The sequence below is a fragment of the Pelobates fuscus genome, chromosome 12, assembly GCF_036172605.1.
Source record: "Pelobates fuscus isolate aPelFus1 chromosome 12, aPelFus1.pri, whole genome shotgun sequence".
In the NCBI taxonomy this organism is placed as follows: Eukaryota; Metazoa; Chordata; class Amphibia; order Anura; family Pelobatidae; genus Pelobates; species Pelobates fuscus.
In genome coordinates, this window is record NC_086328.1 from 97,393,853 (window position 1) to 97,415,530 (window position 21,678).

The 21,678-nt window shown below is 39.2% G+C and overlaps 1 protein-coding gene across 1 annotated transcript in view; it reads left to right on the forward strand.

The window, feature by feature from the left end:
- The window catches only part of LOC134578517 (mucin-2-like), an 83,133-nt gene that overhangs the window by 49,657 nt on the left and 11,798 nt on the right, over positions 1-21,678 (forward strand). Inside the window, exons 40-50 of the mRNA XM_063437501.1 lie at positions 4,028-4,153; positions 5,509-6,147; positions 7,581-7,646; positions 9,245-9,252; positions 12,759-12,857; positions 12,969-15,759; positions 16,654-16,785; positions 18,740-18,966; positions 19,882-20,056; positions 20,693-20,940; positions 21,405-21,588. Of these exons, the coding sequence (XP_063293571.1) occupies positions 4,028-4,153; positions 5,509-6,147; positions 7,581-7,646; positions 9,245-9,252; positions 12,759-12,857; positions 12,969-15,759; positions 16,654-16,785; positions 18,740-18,966; positions 19,882-20,056; positions 20,693-20,940; positions 21,405-21,588 (4,695 nt within the window). The remainder of the gene's footprint in view (positions 1-4,027; positions 4,154-5,508; positions 6,148-7,580; positions 7,647-9,244; positions 9,253-12,758; positions 12,858-12,968; positions 15,760-16,653; positions 16,786-18,739; positions 18,967-19,881; positions 20,057-20,692; positions 20,941-21,404; positions 21,589-21,678) is intronic.

A 21,678-nucleotide genomic window follows, 5' to 3' on the forward strand; every position in this document is an offset into this window, starting at 1 on the left:
AGAGATCTTCCTCTCCTGCTGAGGCTGGATTTTTATTCATCTCTAAAAAAGAGGGAGACCTACGCCCGTGCATTGATTACAGAGGTCTCAATAAAATAACTATCAAGACCGCTTACCCCATTCCATTTATTTCTGAACTATTTGGCAGGCTCAAAGGTGCCAGGGTGTTCACCAAAACTCAACCTTAGGAGCACATATAATTTAGTCAGAATTAAGGGTGGGCATGAGTGGAAGACAGAGTTCAATACCAGAATGGGGCATTATGAGGATCTGGTTATGCCGGTTGGTTTGTGCCATGCTCCAGCGGTATTTCAAGACCTGATTAATGATGTCCTAAAAGAATACCTCCACACATTTGTGTTGGTGTACCTGGATGACATTCTCATCAATTCTCCAGACCTTTGTACCCATTACGAACATGTGAAAACCGTACTTAAAATCCTGCAAAAAAATTGCCTATACTGTAAATTAGAAAAGTTGCCAGTTTGATCAAAACGAAGTACAGTTCCTCGGATATTTAAGATGGACCCATACAAACTGGACGCAGTGGCCATTACCCAAGGGTTTTAAAGCTGTACAATGCTTTATTGGATTTGCAAATTATTATCGCAGGTTCATCAATGGCTTCTCATTTGAAATTGCTCCTATCACCAGCCTTACCCGAAAAGGAGCTAACAGTAATTCATGGCCAAAGGAAGCAATAGAGGCATTTGAAAAACTGAAATGTTTATTTGTCTCAACACCCGTTTTAGCACATTCAGATCCCACCAAACTGTTTATTTTTTTTAGGTTGATGCGACAGGTATAGGAAAACCCTGATAAGCCTCTGCATCCCTGTGGGTTTTTCTCCAAAAAGTTATCTCCTGCTGAGTGAAACTACGACATCGGATAAAGGGAATTATTGGCCAGTATTCTAGCTCTTAAAGAATGAGGCATCTCTTAGAAGATTCCAAAGACCGGTTTACGTTCTGTCTATTTTTCTATTCTTCTATAGATGTTACATAGTTTTGCGTGTTGGATCACATTAGTAGTCCTGACAATGTCATTGCATGAGCGACTCCAAAGTTGTGAGCCAGACAGGGAGAGAAAACTGCATGTGTTTTATAAAACTCCAAGGAGATTTTTTTTTTTTTTAAGAGTTATGTAAAATCAACTTTTGAATGCTGCTCCCTTTTTCCTCAAAGCTTCTGGAGAGACTTGTCTTTACCCGTATGTCTCAATTCCTCAATTCCAACTCTCTCCTTGACCCTCTATAATCTGGCTTCTGCCCCCTCCACTCTACTGAGACTGCTCTTATCAAAGTTACTAATGACCTAATCGCAGCTAAATCGAAAGTCCACTACTCCGTACTAATTCTTCTTGACCTCTCTGCTGACTTTGACACCGTTGATCATGCTCTCCTTCTTCAAACTCTTCAATCACTTGGTCTCTGTGACTATGTTCCTTTCATGGCTTTCCTCTTATCTCTGAACACTCAAACGGTGTCTCCTTATCTAATTATACCTCCTCCCTCGTCCTGTCTCGGTTGGAGTCCCCCAAGGCTCTGTCCTTGGTCCCCTTCTTTTTTCTCTTTATACTGCCTCTCTTGGCAAACTTATTACCTCAATTGGATTCCACTACCACCTGTATGCTGATGACACCCAGATATACCTCTCCTCCCCCGACCTCTCCCCTGCCCTGCTGCAACGTTTCACTGCTTGCCTTTCTTCAATCTCTGACTGGATGTCGTCCCGCTTTCTAAAACGTAATCGCTCTAAAACTGAGCTCCTTGTCTTTCCTCCTCCTTGTTTTGTTCTCCCTTCAAGTTAGTGGTATCAGCATAAGTCCATCCTTGCAACTGCGCTGTCTTGGTGTCATACTTGATTCTGGCCTCACCTTTGAGCCTCACATCAAGTATGTTGCCAAATCCTGTAGATTCCATCTTAAAAACATGGCCCGCATCCATCCCTTGCTAACCGAAGATGCTACCAAGGAGCTTGTCCGTGCTCTAGTGATGTCCTGCATGGGTTATTGTAACCCTCTCCTAATTGGTCTTCTCAAAAGCTGTATTGCCCCTTTACAGTCTGTAATGAATGCTGCCGCCAGACTGATTTTCCTCTCTAGTCAGTCCTCTCACACCTCATCCCTCTGTCAGTTCTTACAAATTGGCTTCCTGTATCCTATAAGAGTCAATTCAAAGTGCTAACCCATACCTTTAAAGCACTGAACAATTATAGCACCTCTTATATCTCTTCACAGATCCATAGGTATGCCCCTTCTCGTTCTCTCTGCTCTGCCCGTGACCTTCTCCTGTCCACTGCTCACACCCGCACGGTCAACTCACGCTTGCAGGACTTCTTGTGGGCAGCTCCCTTCCTATGAAATAACCTTCCTACTGCCATCAGACTCTTAATGCCCCTCCAAGCACCTGTGACAAGGTTCACTTCGTCACAATAAGCTACCCTAAATATGAGGAAAATGGAAAAATTTTGAAGCCTATGTGTCACGATTACTAAATGACCCAACACACAGAACTATGTAAAACACAATGAACAAGGATAACGTATACAGTGCCTTAGAATGGCCAGACTTAAAATAAATAAAGAATGGTCAAAATACTAGCCGAGGTCAGGGACACAGAAAGAGACACAACGAGGAAACAAGCCAAAAGTCAAGGTTACCAGAAATACGGGAAAGTCAAAATACAAGCCAAAGTCAAATACCAAAAAGAACTAGAATAGGAACGCACTCTCTGTTAACCAGCTAGTGGAAACCACGACAGGACACTGACCAAATGCTATTTTGAGTTTAAATAACCATCCTAAGGTTATAACTAGTTGTACATAACCTTTGACCCCAAAACGTATTTTTTGGCCATATTTGAGGACGGAGGAGGGGCATCATAGTTTCGTGGGACCGCAGCGGAGAGCATTTATTAGAACGCCGCACCGGTTGGGGATCACTCCATGAGGGTGCTAAATGGCAAGCTGACTTGCCTTAGGTAAGTTTATTATCATTTTAACAGCGTGACCGCAGCGATCTGATGCGGCCATGCTGTATGAAGGCGTGGGGAACGTTACACTATAAGAACATTTGCAAAGAAGGATATGATATTTGTGATAAGCCAGAAAACATTTCCTGCAGAGAAATACAAATATATCCAACTAGACGAGTTGGTCTGATGTTGATGTTTCTAGTGGACTTGTCTGTTATAACAAAGACCAGACCGGGGATTCCAATCTGATTGTTACAACTATCAGATTAGTGCTTACTGTAGTGAAGAACACTATGATAAAGAGGACTGCTTAACTACAAAAACATCTACCACCACATCAAGCACAACCCAATCTATAGTTCCTTCCTTCTACACCTGAAACAAATATCATAATAAGCATACCACAAACAACCCCTACAACTACCATAATAAGCAAACACCAAACAACTGCTACTATAGCTACAAGCACAACCCAGTAACTGCAGCTACTCCTGTAACTACAACTACCACAATAAGTATATATGTATCCCATGAGGATATAGCAGATTTTGGTGTTTTTATCTTTTTTATAGCTCTGCTATATCACTAGAATGTATAGTTTAGTACCCCCTAGCATGCTAGATTGTTTCATTGGGGAAAACTCCTTAATCAACTTCTTTTTGTAAATAGAAATTATTATAATATTAAAGTCTATTACATTTGCCGTATTATCAATACAAGCTGGTATGAAGAATTCTAAATTGATTCAGGGTAATGGCATTTATGGGAAAAGTGTGGTTATAGAAAATATACTCCAACTGAAATGAGGACACTTGATTTGAGTGGCTCACCTATGGTGATGTTACATCTTCGACACTGCAGTTCTTTGTATACTAACTTACAAGTGCAGCAGGTATTGATGATCCTCCATTGAGATATTTACTAATTATTTTGAATTTCATTATCATTAGTTTAGTTTGTCGTTTTGCAACTAAATAATGTCAAATTAAAATTACTCACTAAAGTAAATGCTACATGCTTCCAGGAGCTTTAACTGATAAATTATTATTACAGCAATCACAAGTCCTACAACTAGCAGTGTGACTTTCACTACTACGATAACACCTGCAACTACAACATGTACCACTGAAGAAACACCTGACACTACTCCAACGTTCACTCCAAGTGTCTCACCTACACGTAAGTAAACTAATAGATATTTAAAAAAAAAAAAAGCAAGCAAACAAGCCTGTTATATGTGTTTCCATATAAAGGTGCATATATTTTTTTACACTTCCAATTTTATTATTATTTTACATGACAGAATATACTTTGGAGTCTGTTACATTAAATCTGTATTCCTAACACTTGGTGTTCCTGGATTTGGTGCCCCCACCCTTCTCCTACCATTTGGCCTAAAAAGGTAGAAAATAGATGTGAAGAACAGGGCCAAGGCTTACTTAAAATGCCACTCACTTCAAATCCCCCCACTAGAACGCATTGAATCAATGCGTTCCTTTGGGGGTTAAAGTCACAAGAGTTTCACTCTATTACTGCACCAGAAAGCACCTCTAGTGGTTATCAGTATGACAGCCACTGGATGTATATTTAATGGCGCAATGCAAAGATTATAGTTTCTAATAAAATGTAATGAATACATTGTAGGGTTAAACCTGCAGGACCATAGCACACAGGCTTGTTCATTGAAATTAAGTTCCCTGGTTGGCATTAGTGGTCCTTTAGTAATTGCTGTATCTGTTAATAAGAGCCTATCTGTTAATAGCTGAAAACACAAAGCGAATCCAACTGTAGACAGCATATTGATGATCATGTCATTGCATGACTCTCTGGTAAGGTGTGAGTAGGGCAGTTTTCTTAATATTTTAGGTGCTATGTAAAAGCAACTTTTGATTTGATATAAAAAGCTAAATGTACTTCTGATGATTACTGGGACACTTGAAAGGTTTGACTTACTCATGGGTTGCTCAAAGAGTAGGCCCTTTTGTAAAAAGCATGGAGTTGGACACAGCCTGAGGAGTAATTATCCTTTCATCTAAGTGCACGAAGTACACTTGTTTCTAATGTTTTTTTAAATTAGTGCATATGTTTATTTTGTTTGGCATAAGTTTCCATATATATACTAAGGCCTGATAAATATCTCTACCCTTTTTCATTTGATGATATAATTAAAGGGACACTGTAGGCACCTAGACCACTTCAGCCCTTGAAGTGGTCTGGGTGCCAACTTCCATCACCCTTAACAATGAGCATGTAATTATGCAGTTTTTAGAAACTGTAATAATTGTCTTGCAGGGTTAGGTCCTCCTCTAGTGGCTGTTTCACCCCGTATAAATAAAGATTTGCAAAATATTATTATCTGGTATTTAGACTATGGTGTTTTTGCCCCATTATGAGGCGAAAAGTAGATATTTAACGAAGTTAATTATAATTAAGTATTGCAGACATAATTATTAAATAACTCATGCTTAAACAACAAGTGAAGGTATATCACTCGTATTTTAATAAAACATATACTTTCTATCTTTATCCCACAGCCACCTGTATCCCAGTAATAGAATGCAAGTGGTCAGAATGGTTTGATGTAAGCTACCCTAAATACGAGGAAAATGGGGGAGATTTTGAAACTTATGAGAACATTCGCAAAGAAGGACATGAGATATGTGATAAGCCAGAGAACATTTCCTGCAGAGCAGAGAGATACAAAGATGTCCCACTGGACCAGCTGGGTCAGATTGTGACCTGTGATGTTTCCAGTGGACTTGTCTGTTATAACAAAGACCAGACCAGCGGATTCCTTCCTGTGTGTTACAACTATCAGATTAGTGTTTATTGCTGTGAAGAACATTATAATCAAGAGGGCTGCATAACTACAACCACATCTACCACCACATCAAGCACAACCCAAACAACTACCACAACGAGCACACCCCAAACAACTACTCCTACAACTACCACATCAAGCACTCCCCAAACAACTACCACAGCAAGCACACCACAAACAGCTACCCCTATAATTACCACAATAAGCACACCCCAAACAACTACCCCTGCATCAACAACCATTACAACAACCACTTATCTCTCCACAACAAGCACAACAGAAGTCTCAACCAGCCCAACAAGACCTACTGAATCTACAACATCCTCGGTGACCACATCTACAACATTTGAAAGTAAGAGGATTAACTGTACTTAAATTTGTTATATTAAAGAATCCCTCCCAAATAGTGTTGCTACCAAAGATTTACATTTTTATTAGATTTGTAGGGCTGGTACTAGAATTTTTGGCTACACAGATGAATATGTATTTTGCACCCAAAATGCATCTTGAGCTGTGTGTCTCTTAATCCCTTTTTAAGTGTGTTACCCTCTTTTGTGTTTTTTTTAGCTGCTGCTTTGAATGTTTTACCTTCTTACATATAATTTTGCCCCTTTGTCTTACAACCACTTTAGTGTATCTTATCCTCCTTTTGTGTGTCTTACCCCTAGGTTTTTGTCTTACAACCCTCTTTGTGTGTCTCTCACTTAATTTAGCCTCTTTGTGTGTCTCTTACTTCCCCCATCATCGTTGTGTGTCTCTAACTCTCCCCACCCCTTTGTGTGTCTCTTACTTCTCTCCATCCCCTTTGTGTGTCTCTTACTTCTACCAGCATCTTTGTGTGTCTCATACTTCTCCCTAGACCCTTTTGGTTTCTCTTACTTCTTTATTCTCTATCTGGTACCAGTGAGCAGTTTCCTGGAGAACAGGCACTCCACTAGATGCAATATGGGTGGAAACTACAAAGTTAATGACATTATTATAATGCCGGCTCTGGCCGATCACCTGCAAACCATGCATTGAGCACTGCAAAAACACTCTATGAGTGATCCTAGGGCCCTCCACACAGTGTAAGCACTTCTATGTGATGTGCTCATGTTGTGCTGGAGGCAGTTCCCTGGTGATCCCAGATGTGAGACACCAGGGTAACAACCTGGGATGGTGGTACAGGACCTCAAATATTTGGAGGCCTAGAATTATTTCCCTGTGTTATGCTTTTAATGTTATATAAGGTGAATATGTATTTATAGTCTGTGTATGTGGGGGATGGAGGTGAATGTGTTTGTGTAGGTGCAAGGTGGCTGTAAGTGTTGTTACTGTCTGTGTGTGGTGTATGTAGCTGTGTGTGATCTGTGGGTAGCTATGAGTGATAGTGTGGTTGTGTGTGGATAATAGCTGGAGTGATATGCATAGCAGTGGAGAGAGAAACTCTGTTAGGAAGGAAAGAGGTGGCAAGTGGAAATAATATAGGAAGGGATGAGTTGGACTGATATGAGTATGGTCAAAGAGAGGTATAGTTAGGGGGTGGAGGTATTATGTGGAGAGAAAGTGACATGAAGTGGGGGGTGAAGGTGATGGTTGGGAGAGATAATAGGTTCTTTAAGCTTTACTGCATACAATAAGATAAAAGGCTGTTTCTATCGAATACAGAAGAATTGTTGGAAAATATTTAAAAGATGCAATTGGAATTGCATAAACATTAGTACTAAGTACTTGACATTATTGCTTATTATAATGTCTTTCATATTTAACTAATACATATTCTTACATTTTCTATTTCTTTTCCAGCACCAAAAACTCGGCCTCCTACAACTACAACTCCTACAACTATTACAGGAATTCCAGTGGAATTCAGTAAGTATATGAAAATAAACAAATGTTGCATTAAATGATCAATTATTAATTAAAGGAAATTCCAACTTAAATCTTCTCATTTTAAAATGTTTGTATATACCTTTGCCATACCTTTATGCTCCTAATTGCTTTTGATCCATTATATTATTATCCATTTTAATTGAATGGGGTGGGGGGCAAGGGGGGCAATTTGGTAACCAAATTACTGTTTCTTTGTGGGACAAGTATGATTTCTTCATTCTGTTTCAAAGGGGATAAAATTGCTTAAAGGTAGTATGATGAATTCATGAGCTCTAAATGTGAAATCAGTTATATTATCACACTGTAATTTACATCTAACATTTAAATGATTAATTATATTCTAACACAAGCTCATTTATTTTGTATATTTGAAGGCAGTTTTTTCAAGACTTCCTAATGGTATGCAGAAACCATAAGTGTTCTGCAAAATAAATATGTTTTTTCATAATTTTGATAATGCTTTGCTCATTAAAAATATGTCTGCTTAAATGTGTACACAACCACCACCTATGTGAATGCCTGTTTTGACTATACACTAACGTTGGAAATCTTACAATTTTACATTTTATGTCAAAATCGGTGGAATAGGTAGAATAGTTGGGCCAAAATGACAGCAACTAGAGGCATTTCCATGCACTGAATCAGTATAACTGGTTCAGATGATGTGGAAACCAAATCAGAAAGCATTGATTCAATGCTTTCCTGCAGGAAAGTTTAAATGCGTGTGGCAGTCACCATTAATGCACATTAGGCCTACCATACTCCTTTATGAGGAGGATTGGTTTGGACCATCATGGAGGAGGCCATACTTCTTCCATGCCGTCACGAGGTGAGGAGAGCTGAACAACACAGAGGAAGCCTCAGTGCTGGCAAAAGGTATGTAAAAAAACATTTTATACCGGGATAGTTAGAGGACCAGTAGGACAGAAAGACAGAAGTAGGACAGAAACACTATAGCTTTAAGAATACTGATTTGTATTCCTAACATTATAGTTTTCCTTTCACGTGTGAGCTCATTCAAATATAATTCACGATGTAGGTGATGAGTTCTTCCTATCACACGCGCACTAATGATAAAACATCGTTAAGCACATATTCCACTAAATTTACAACTTTAATCAATAGGATAGTAAATGTGGGATTCACACTTCTTTTGAATGCTTTTTTTTCTAATGAGAAAAGTGCACAAACAGTTTCTGTACTTTTTCCGTGTAATCCTAGCTTCTGCACAAGAAATGTGAGGCTTGTATTCAAGTGTGATGAAGGATTCATGGTGACATGTATCACACACATTGCAAGGCACAGATAATCTGTCTACACATGAAGTTCACTTTTCACACAAACTCAACTTTTCCGCAATCCATGTAAATTAGGATCAGTCCTACATTGATATTATTGGTTGTGACTTTTTTTTTGTTTGTTTGTTTTATTTTTGTTGTGCATTTATTACAGGTATGACAATACCATTTTAGTGAATGCCTTCACATTTAAGACAGAATAAATAAAATTGCATGGTTAATAACAAAACAGCACATTTTCCTTTTTCTTAATATGAAAATTTTTCATCTGGTTAACAGTAGTACAAGTACATTGTAAGCATCCTATTGAGCAACAAGGGTATGGTACAGAATAATAGTAAAACAGTGTAAAAATCCATGTTACACATTGTGAGTTGAGCTGATATGTTGTAAAGGAGGTAGAGATTACCAATGGGGGCAATTCCACAGGTCCTGGATACATTAATAATGTCACGTACCTGGGCCAGGTTGTACATAGCTTTCAGGTGTGGACAATAGTGTGCGAGAACTTTTATATCAAAATAGTTTAAGATCATTGGTAACGTCCATTAAACCTTCCATAGTAAGTTAAAAGCCATGTTAGTTGCTGTGTCCTTCCATCTATGGAGCTCAGTTCAGTATTGTGGGGAATTTTCTGGACTCTTAGACTACATAAGATGCAAATATATTAAATATTCTTGCAGGGTCCCTAAAGCTTAAGACACAGCAATTTTAACAATAAACTTGGTGAGGAGCTATGCGGTGTAATGCATAACATAAACCGGTTGGAGTGGGACGTCTGTATCTGATCTCGCCAGCTTGGGGGGGGGGAAGGTGGTGAGAAGAGAGGGTGTTATCTCGTATGATCTCTATATAGATTTGGGCAGAAATCTTTAAAGGGACTTTATAGTCACCATATAAAAGCAAGAAAGACAGGTCCCCCAGCCTTCCTTCTTGCTTTTATATGTACTTTCATTCATTAAAAATAATTTTCGGAGCGTTTTTATATTAAAAACTTACCTCCGTTCCAGCGCCGAGCTCCCCGCTAGGCCGCGCCCCCTTTTTCGGCAAAATGACGAAATCGCGGGGCCCAATAGGACGCTTCTCATAGAGAAGCGTCATCGCGATGTGGTGCGCATGCGCGGCCTCGCGCTGCACCAATCGCGTTCTTCATAGAGCGGCATTGAATGCCGCCCTATGAAGAACCTGAGCGCTTTACCGCGCATGTGCACGGAATGCGCGTTCGCGAGCTGAGCTGTCTGACTGACAGCTCAGCTCGCTTTCTAAAATTATCAATAAGGGGGGGACCTACTGTCCCCCCCCCGTGCCCCCACCCTGTGCGGCGGGTGGGGGCCCTAAAATTATCAATGAGGGGGGGACCTACTGTCCCCCCCCAGCCCCCACCCCTGAGCGGCGGGTGGGGGCCCTAAAATTATCGATAAGGGGGGACCTACTGTCCCTCCCCCGGCCCCCACCCCTGTGCGGTGGGTGGGGGCCCTAAAATTATCAATGAGGGGGGACCTACTGTCCCCCCCAGCCCCCACCCCTGAGCGGCGGGTGGGGGCCCTAAAATTATCAATAAGGGGGGGGACCTACTGCCCCCCCCGGCCCCCACCACTGAGCGGCGGGTGGGGGCCCTAAAATTATCAATAAGGGGGGGGACCTACTGTCCCCACCCCCGGCCCCCACCCCTGTGCGGTGGGTGGGGGCCCTAAAATGATCAATAAGGGGGGGACCTATTGTCCCCCCCGGCCCCCACCCCTGAGCGGTGGGTGGGGGCCCTAAATACAAACCCTAGTTAACCCTCCCCCCCCCCCCAAAAAAAAATATCTCCCTACCTACCCCCCTCACCCTAAAAATAATGAGGAGGGACCATTAACTAAAAACCTGTAAAAAAGAAAAAATGAGATAAAAACAACTTACCATTCGATGTTTTCTTTCTTCTAAAATCTTCTTTCTTCAGCCCCCAAAAAGGCCAAATAAAAATCCATAATAACCGGCGCAATTTAAAAAAAAAAAAAAACGAGCGCAAAAAAACCAATCCATGTTCACCCATGGAGGGCTCCGCGCAGACTGAGCTCCGCAGGGCAGGGGAAGGCTTATAAAGCCTTGCCCCGCCCTGCAATTAGGCTAAGAACACTCTGATTGGTGGGTTTAAGCCAATCGGAGTGCTCTTTGTCATTTTACAAGCATGGGAAAGTTCTTTGGAATTTTCCCACGCTTGTAAAATGACACAGAGCACTGTGATTGGATGGCTTGAAATCCATCCAATCACAGTGCTCTGTGTCATTTTACAAGCGTGGGAAAATTCCAATGAACTTTCCCACGCTTGTAAAATGACACAGAGCACTGTGATTGGATGGCTTGAAATCCATCCAATCACAGTGCTCAGTGTCATTTTACAAGCGTGGGAAAATCCCAATGAACTTTCCCATGCTTGTAAAATGACACAGAGCACTGTGATTGGATGGGTTTCAAGCCATCCAATCACAGTGCACAGAGCACTGTGATTGGATGGCTTGAAACCCATCCAATCACAGTGCTCTGTGTCATTTTACAAACGTGGGAAAATTCCAAAGAACTTTCCCACGCTTGTAAAATGACAAAGAGGACTGTGATTGGATGGCTTGAAATCCATCCAATCACAGTGCTCTGTGTCATTTTACAAGCGTGGGAAAATTCCAAAGAACTTTCCCACGCTTGTAAAATGACAAAGAGCACTGTGATTGGATGGCTTGAAATCCATCCAATCACAGTGCTCTGTGTCATTTTACAAGCGTGGGAAAATTCCAAAGAACTTTCCCACGCTTGTAAAATGACAAAGAGCACTCTGATTGGCTTAAACCCACCAATCAGAGTGTTCTTAGCCTAATTGCAGGGCGGGGCAAGGCTTTATAAGCCTTCCCCGCCCTGCGGAGCTCAGTCTGCGCGGAGCCCTCCATGGGTGAAGATGGATTATTTTTTTTGCGCTCGTTTTTTTTTTTATTTATTGCGTCGGTTATTATGGATTTTTATTTGGCCTTTTTTGGGGCTGAAGAAAGAAGATTTTAGAAGAAAGAAAACATCGAATGGTAAGTTTTTTTTAATCTCATTTTTTTTTTTTTACAGGTTTTTAGTTAATGTTCCCCCCTCATTATTTTTAGGGTGAGGGGGGTAGGTAGGGAGATAATTTTTTTGGGGGGGGAGGGAGGGTTAACTAGGGTCCCCCCCCCTTTGTATTGAGGGCCCCCACCCTTCGCTCAGGGTCCCCCCCCTTATTGATAGTTTTAGGGCCCCCAGCCGCTGCACAGGGGTGGGGGCCGGGGGGGACAGTAGGTCCCCCCTTATTGATAATTTTAGGGCCCCCACCCGCCGCACAGCGCTGGGGGCCGGGGGGGGAGGAGAGTAGGTCTCCCCCCCCCCCCTCAACCACTATTGTGGACAGTAAGCGTCCATGTGGGCTCGGGCTTCAGCTGTCCGCTGAAGCCACGCCCACAGCAGTGCTGACAGGCTATCAGCACACAAAGCGCGTTCACAGTGCTTTGTGTGCTGATAGCCCGTCTGATGTATTCACCCAGAATGCATCGGACGAGAGGCCTTTTTAGGGCCTCTGAACTCGGAAGTCCCTCTGGTGGCCTCTGATTGACTGCAACAAGAGGTGTTCCAAGCTTCCAATGTAAACACTGCATTTTCTCAGAAAATACAGTGCTTACAAGAAAAAGGCTCCGGGTAGCTGTAGCACTCACCTGAACAACCTCATTAAGCTGAAGTTGTTCAGGTGACTATAGTGTCCCTTTAACTATTGTGCGGAATTCCCTATATCTTTAATGCTTAGGGAAGTAGTTTACAGCTCAGAAGGGTTTTTCATGACCATAGTCCAAATGAATTCAACTCTGGCTATCCAGAGCAAAAATATTATATCAAACTGAGACAAGTACTACAATTGAAGCAAAAGTCATTGTGAGAGTATTATTGCTAGGAAGAGAGTTAATTTAAACAGTCACTAAACAGTCATATATATATGCATTATCTTTTTGTTAAAAAGGTAGTCATTTATTTTTCTATTTCCCATATCTTAGATACAACAACCCCTAACACAACATCTGAAACTACACCTTCAACAACTCAAGTTTCTTCACCAACTACATCTAAAACAACAACAAAAACTCCAGCAACCACCACCCCTACTACTACATCTGCAACCACAACAATATATACAACCACTGAAACATCGACATCAGAAACTACAACAAGCACTAGCTCCCCAACTACGACATCTGAAACTACAACAACATATACACCTTCAACAACTCGAATTTCTTCACCAACTATTTCTAAAACAACAACAGAAACTCCGGCAACCACCACCCCTACTACATCTGCGACCACAACAATATATACAACCACTGAAACATCGACTCCAAAATCTACAACAAACACTATAACTCCTACTACTACATCTGAAACTACAACAACATATACGCCTTCAGCACCTCCAGGTATTTCATCAACAACATCTAAAACAACTACAGAAACTCCAACAACCACCACCCCTACTACTACATCTGCGACCACAACAATATATACAACCACTGAAACATCGACATCAGAAACTACAACAAGCACTAGCTCCCCAACTACGACATCTGAAACTACAACAACATATACACCTTCAACAACTCGAATTTCTTCACCAACTATTTCTAAAACAACAACAGAAACTCCAGCAACCACCACCCCTACTACTACATCTGCGACCACAACAATATATACAACCACTGAAACATTGACTCCAAAATCTACAACAAGCACTATAACTCCTACTACTACATCTGAAACTACAACAACATATACGCCTTCATCACCTCCAGGTATTTCATCAACAACATCTAAAACAACTACAGAAACTCCAACAACCACCACCCCTACTACTACATCTGCGACCACAACAATATATACAACGACTGAAACTCCAACTCCAGAATCTACAACAAGCACTATAACTCCTACTACCACATCTGAAACAACAACAACACATACACCTTCAGCACCTCCAGGTGTTTCATCAAGTACATCTAAAACAACTACAGAAACTCCAACAACCATCACCCCTACTACTACATCAGCGACCACAACAATATACACAACTATTGAAACTCCAACTCCAGAATCTACAACAAGCACTATAACTCCTACTACCACATCTGAAACTACAACAACATATACGCCTTCAGTACCTCCAGGTATTTCATCAACTACATCTAAAACAACTACAGAAACTCCAACAACCACCACCCCTACTACTACATCTGCTACCACAACAATATATACAACGACTGAAACTCCAACTACAGAATCTACAACAAGCACTATAACTCCTACTACTACATCTGAAACTACAACAACATATACGCCTTCAGCACCTCCAGGTATTTCATCAACTACATCTAAAACAACTACAGAAACTCCAACAACCACCACCCCTACTACTACATCTGCGACCACAACAATATATACAACGACTGAAACTCCAACTCCAGAATCTACAACAAGCACTATAACTCCTACTACCATATCTGAAACAACAACACATACACCTTCAGCACCTCCAAGTATTTCATCAACTACATCTAAGACAACTACAGAAACTCCAACAACCACCACCACCCCTACTACTACATCAGCGACCACAACAATATACACAACTATTGAAACTCCAACTCCAGAATCTACAACAAGCACTATAACTCCTACTACCACATCTGAAACTACAACAACATATACGCCTTCAGCACCTCCAGGTATTTCATCAACTACATCTAAAACAACTACAGAAACTCCAACAACCACCACCCCTACTACTACATCTGTGACCACAACAATATATACAACGACTGAAACTCCAACTCCAGAATCTACAACAAGCACTATAACTCCTACTACCATATCTGAAACAACAACAACACATACACCTTCAGCACCTCCAAGTATTTCATCAACTACATCTAAGACAACTACAGAAACTCCAACAACCACCACCACCCCTACTACTACATCAGCGACCACAACAATATACACAACTATTGAAACTCCAACTCCAGAATCTACAACAAGCACTATAACTCCTACTACCACATCTGAAACTACAACAACATATACGCCTTCAGCACCTCCAGGTATTTCATCAACTACATCTAAAACAACTACAGAAACTCCAACAACCACCACCCCTACTACTACATCTGCGACCACAACAATATATACAACGACTGAAACTCCAACTCCAGAATCTACAACAAGCACTATAACTCCTACTACCATATCTGAAACAACAACAACACATACACCTTCAGCACCTCCAAGTATTTCATCAACTACATCTAAAACAACTACAGAAACTCCAACAACCACCACCACCCCTACTACTACATCAGCGACCACAACAATATACACACCTATTGAAACTCCAACTCCAGAATCTACAACAAGCACTATAACTCCTACTACCACATCTGAAACTACAACAACATATACACCTTCACCACCTCCAGGTATTTCATCAACTACATCTAAAACAACTACAGAAACTCCAACAACCACCACCGTTACTACTACACCTGTGATGACAACAATATATACAACCACTGAAACATCGACTCCAGAATCTACAACAAGCATTTTAACCCCTAGTACGACACCGGAAACTACAACCACCACCCCTGCTACTACATCTCTGACCACAAAAACATCTTCACCCACTGAAGCGTCTACAATCTCAACAACTGAAGCTACAACTGTTGAAACTACCACAGTAAATACACCATCAGAACCCCCAGGTATTTTTTATCACTTTAATCAAAACATATATTCATAGATTCATGTAATGTATATACATACATTCCTGCAGGTAAATTTAATAAATGTAAACACACAACTCATCAACATGATGTACTATATTTTGACCTAAATTGTCACCTGCATCTCATGTAAGTTATCAATCACAGATTAATAGATATACTATTATCAAATGCTTTAATGTTAACAATAAAACTCTCCCTTTCATAATCCCTTTTTAGATGTTGCTGAATTTAAAGGCACACTTAAAGTACCATAACCACTGTATCTTGATGTCGGGATTATGGTGTCAAGTGTGCCCTAGTGCCATTCCAGTGTACTTTATCAAAATAATTTAGAGTGGTTTGACAACTTACTTGAGTCTCCTAGGCTCCCATGGCCTCTTACTTTGCCCCAGGATTCTCCTACTGGATAATCCAGTGTGATCTAATACATGACCGCTCATTGGCTAAAAGCATCTTTGGCTAAGTGTGTTGTCAGCCATGTTTGGCTGAATAGCGCCAATAAGCTTTTCCTCTTTTAAAATGGTTTTGCAATTCACACTGGGGTGGTGCCAAAATACTCCTGGCACCATAACCACTACAGTTGGATGTAGTGGTTATGGTGCTTGGAATGTTTATTAAATATTTTATGAGCCCCTTTTGAACTAGAAGGGTTAACAGTGAGATTATACTTATGGTCAGTTACATTTTTGCTGATTAGTACAAATATATATATATATATATATATAAAGTGTATATATATATATATATATATATATATATATATATATATATATATATATATATATGCTTTATCTTTTATATGCTACATCTGTATATCTGTCTTTTTTCAAGTATTTTCTTTTTTTTTCTCATTTGTATTACCTTTTACAGTATATACCACAACACCAGAGACAACAACTGTGACACTGACTACCACATCATCTGAGTCAACAATATCCCAAACAACCATCTATTCTTCCACCATCTGCAGCTGTGTACATGAGGGGAAACCATACCCTCCAGGTAATTTAGCACTTTTTTACCATTTATATATTTCATTGAATGTGGCTTATACGGCTTAACCTTTCCTGCTCTATGAAAAACACACACTATACAGTCAATGTTATTGAGCAGTGTGTGATTTGATTCTGACATGTTACATAACATTATGAAGTCCACTATAATTGATCATTTTCTATAAGATTACCTCATATCAAATTAGTAATTGGTGGCAACAATACAAACTAATACAGGTATTCCTCACTTTATGATTGACCTGTTTAATGACGGCTCAGACTTACGACCAGCTCTCATTGTAGAGAGCTTTTGTATGGTGGGGAATTTTCCCCGAACTTGAATTAGAGGGATTCCTTGCTCTGGTGCATTTGTCTATGTTCGGGGAAATTTCTATCTATCTATCTCTCTATCTCTCTATCTCTCTATCTATCTATCTATCTATCTATCTATCCATCTATTTATCTATATCTAATAATCTACCACATTGTTTTTATTTGCTTGTCTAGTTAATAATTTTATATCTCAATTGAATTAATTTTTTCGATTCATTTTTGGAGAAGTAAAAATATATATATATATATATATATATATATATATTCAACCACCTGCAGTTTTGGAAAGTTTGGAAATCCATATAAAACAATGAAATATGACACAGGAGATGCATATGAACACTCCCTTGTATGCAACTTGCAGAAAGTAAAATATTTGCATAAAATCATTATCAAATCATTCTGCAGCCCTTTCAAGAAAACCTAGATATTTTCGTTTCACTCTTCTCTGCTGAAACAGTTCTGCTTTCCTAGAGCACGTTTGCTGGATGATGAATAATTTAGTTTAGTGATTTTTATCGTGCAACTTTTCATTCTGGGTATTCATAAATAAAAAGAGTCAAATTCTGTTATGCAATCACCATTAAATGTTTCTGGGCGAAAAACTTTTGAACTCTGTAGTGTCATGTATTTTTATTTTTTTTAATATTAATTATTATTGAGAAAAAGCTAAAACACTCTTGTTCAGCCACTAGAAACATTAATATATAAATACACAAGAAGAATTAATTTATAAATAAACAATACATATAATTACAGTTCTATATGTTAAAGGGATGCTATAGTCACCAGAACAACTACAGCTTAATGTAGTTGTTCTGGTGAGTATAATCATTATATGCAGGCATTTTCATGTAAACACTGCATTTTCAGAGAGGGACTTGTTGACCACTGGAGGGGCTTCTTGGCTCAGGGCTGCACAGTAGGCAGCACTGCCGTTCAGCGTCCCCACGCTCTGCATGGAGACACTGACTTTTCCTCATAGAGATGCATTGATTCAATGATGCTCTATGAGGAGATGCTAATTGGCCAAAACAGTGTTTGACCCCGCCCCCTTGCCGATTTTAGCCAAACCAATGCTTTCCCTATGGGGAAACATTGGATTGGATAAAAATCTGCAATGTTGATGATGTCACCAAGGGGGCAGGGCCAGCGCCGGCAGACCCTTAGAGAGCTGAAAATAAGGAGAGTTTAACCCATTCTGAGGGGACTATGGGGGGGCAAGTCACCTAAATGGTGGGTTTTCACTATAGGGTCAGGAATACATGTTTGTGTTCCTGACCCTATAGTGATGCATTAAATGTAATTTCAGCAATTTTGTACATAGAATGTACAGTCAAATATTTTAATCAACAACTCTTTGTCTTTCTATTTTTGTGTTTAAACCTTTGCCACGCATTAAAAACTTTGCCAGCCCAAAAATAAAACCAGATGAGCAAAAAGAATGAAAACAAACAAATAAATCGAAATTAAATAAATACATTTTGAAAAAAATAAATAAAAATGAAAATAAAAATAAAAGATATAAGTAAATCAATAATGGGAAAACAATTATCCCAGATATACTGGCAAAACAAAAAATATTTTTAACAACTGTAATTTCTTAAAAAACTCGTTTTACATTGTAGGTGAAATAACCAGTGGTGTCTTTAATCGGACATACTGCTACTTAATTACATGCACTGAAGACTGTGTGATAAAAATAACACACTGGATATGTGCCGCACCCACCACACCTGAAACAAGTACAGCCACCAAAAAAACACAATCAACGACAACAGCTACTACCACAAGCACTACAAAGACTCTTGCAACAACTAAACTGCCTGGCTGCCCATTTGATCCATTTCGTGAGGTAAGTTAAACATTTTCCTTACCTATAATTGGGCAAGTATGCGTTCAGGTTTTACACTAACTGGTAAAAAAGGCTCACTCTGAGAATGGATATGTCATTATGTGTATGGCCTTACCAAGAGACATTTTCAGTTTATAAAGTGTATTATACTGCGAGATCCTGCTATGCCAGATATATATCTATGTAACTTATAAGATTAATTTCTGATATGTGAATTGTTCATTTAAATGATACATACACTTTATACTTATATAGAAAGAATTATTTTAGGTTTTCTGCCATCTGGCCTTTTCTTTAATGTTATTGTAGTCTGCCATGGCTTAATGTGATTTATTATGTGCTTTAGGCTTTCAATGCAATGTCATACAGATAATGTATTTTTTTCTTAAAAAATGTATGGGAAATGAACTGCTGTTAACTTCTTGGACAGTGGCAGTTTTGAGGTTAACCCTCAAACATTAGAAACATTGTTAAAAACACAGTCAGGAACCAGTCAGTACATTGCAGTTAGTGCCCATCATGCAGAATATATAGCTTGTTTTTACGGACTGGCTTTAACCCCTTAAGGACCAAACTTCTGGAATAAAAGGGAATTATGAGATGCCACACATGTCATGTGTCCTTAAGGGGTTAAAGGGACACGCTGGACCTCTAAAGCACTTAGGTTTTTTGGGGGGTTTCTTTTTTGCATGGTCCATTTTCTTCCATTGCCATAGATTTTAAGGAACAATGTTCTTTCTACAATTACTTCTTCCAAGTACATCTTTTTCCTACATAACCTCTATGAAAACCTTCTTGGCATATTAATCTTCGTAACCTTGCTTTTGGAAATCTCGTTTTAATCGAACATACATAAAGTCCATCTTTGCTATGTTTTTGCCACTAACTCATTTTTTTTTTTTTTTTAATCTGTAGCACAATGAAACCTGGATGTTGTGTAACTGTACTATGGCTAGATGTTTGGAAAACAACACTGTAGAAATTATTGAATTAAAATGTGAACCTCCGCCCATGATCAAATGTGCCAGTGGGAAACCTCCTATTGCTGTGCCTGATGATGATCTTTGTTGCTGGCACTGGGAATGTGAATGTGAGTAAACAAACATATCCAACAAATATGCCAAAAACAAATGGGTTACAGTAATTTGATTTAATGAGTCAGAGTAGAGGAGTAAATTTATATACAAACGATGCAGGTTCCTTGCACTTGATAGCCTTAATAATAGTTCCTTGCCGATGTGCTAAACCAGGTCTAAACACAAGAAAACAAAAGCGGCAGCCCTCGAGGGTCCTCAAAGTGAAGATCTTCTGTTGGTCAAGAGCATATTCAAACTCATAATGTGCAAATGGTTAGATCGATCTAACCATTTGTGTTTTTTGTGTTTCAATATGCAATGAAGCAACAGTAGAATTATGTTGACACATGTGTGTTGATTTGTTAAATATATATGTATATTTATGTAGAGCGATTTAAATTTGGGATATTCATTTTTGTAACAAAACATACAGCAAAACATTTATTATATATTAAAATTATGAGATTACAGTTTAAATTATCACCATAATTGATAGAAGTATGGATGTCATTTCCCTATGGTGTTACTATTGCTCTGTGTTATGATCTCATTTGTAAAATACTTATTACAAATTTTTATTGGCATAATTTATAGGTTCAACTGCAGTTAGATTTTTTCATTTGATTACAGTATATGATTATGTCCTTTAGGTGTATGCTCAGGTTGGGGTGATCCCCATTATGTGACATTTGATGGGACCTACTATAGTTATCAGGGAAATTGCACGTATGTCCTTGTGGAAGAGATTATTGAGACTGTTGACAATTTTGGTGTCTATATCGATAACTATGACTGTGGAGCCAGAGATCGAGTATCCTGTCCTCGCAACATCATCGTCCGCCATGAGACCCAGACAATCCAGATAAGAGCTATAGACCTAGACACCTTCACTTTACAGGTAGGTTGAAATGCAATCGCAAACAGTTACCCTAAGAGATAAAGAAAACCTGCATAATCCTTGCTTCTCTTAATACTGTCACTAACATGTGACCACCAGCTTTATGGTAAAATAAAAAAAACAAATGCCGAAAGAAGCCTTCTCTATAATTCTATGCCGCATTATTACTCAAAACTAAGTAGCTTTCAGTTAAAAATGAGTGCACTTCATAACAAAAATATTTTAAGAAAGTCAGTTATGAAAATAGATTTTTTCATGGAAAATTCAGCTAAAGGATATTTATGCGTTAAACAATGAAAATACATTCTCTTTAAATTGTATTTTTTTCAAGTGTAATAAATTTGGAGCACACATTTTGTTTCATAGTTGTAACCTATGTCTAGTAAAGTTTATTGTATTGATATGATGTTTGCAACAAAACACCATACGGTATGATTCACACAATTGAATTTGTTTTTTTTTAGGTTGTTGTAAATGGTGACATAGTGGGAACGCCTTATAAGAAATATGGTGTGAAAGTATACAGATCTGGCATTAATTATGTGGTGGAAATACCGGAATTGAAAGCCAACATTACCTATAATGGCTTGGCATTTTCTGTGAAATTGCCATACAAACGATTTGGAAATAACACACAAGGACAGTGCGGTAAGCTTCTGAGTTCTGAAATTAAAGAATTCCATGTGCATTCTGGATAAGGGCACAATGAAGAATTTGCTAAATAAATAAATAAATGTT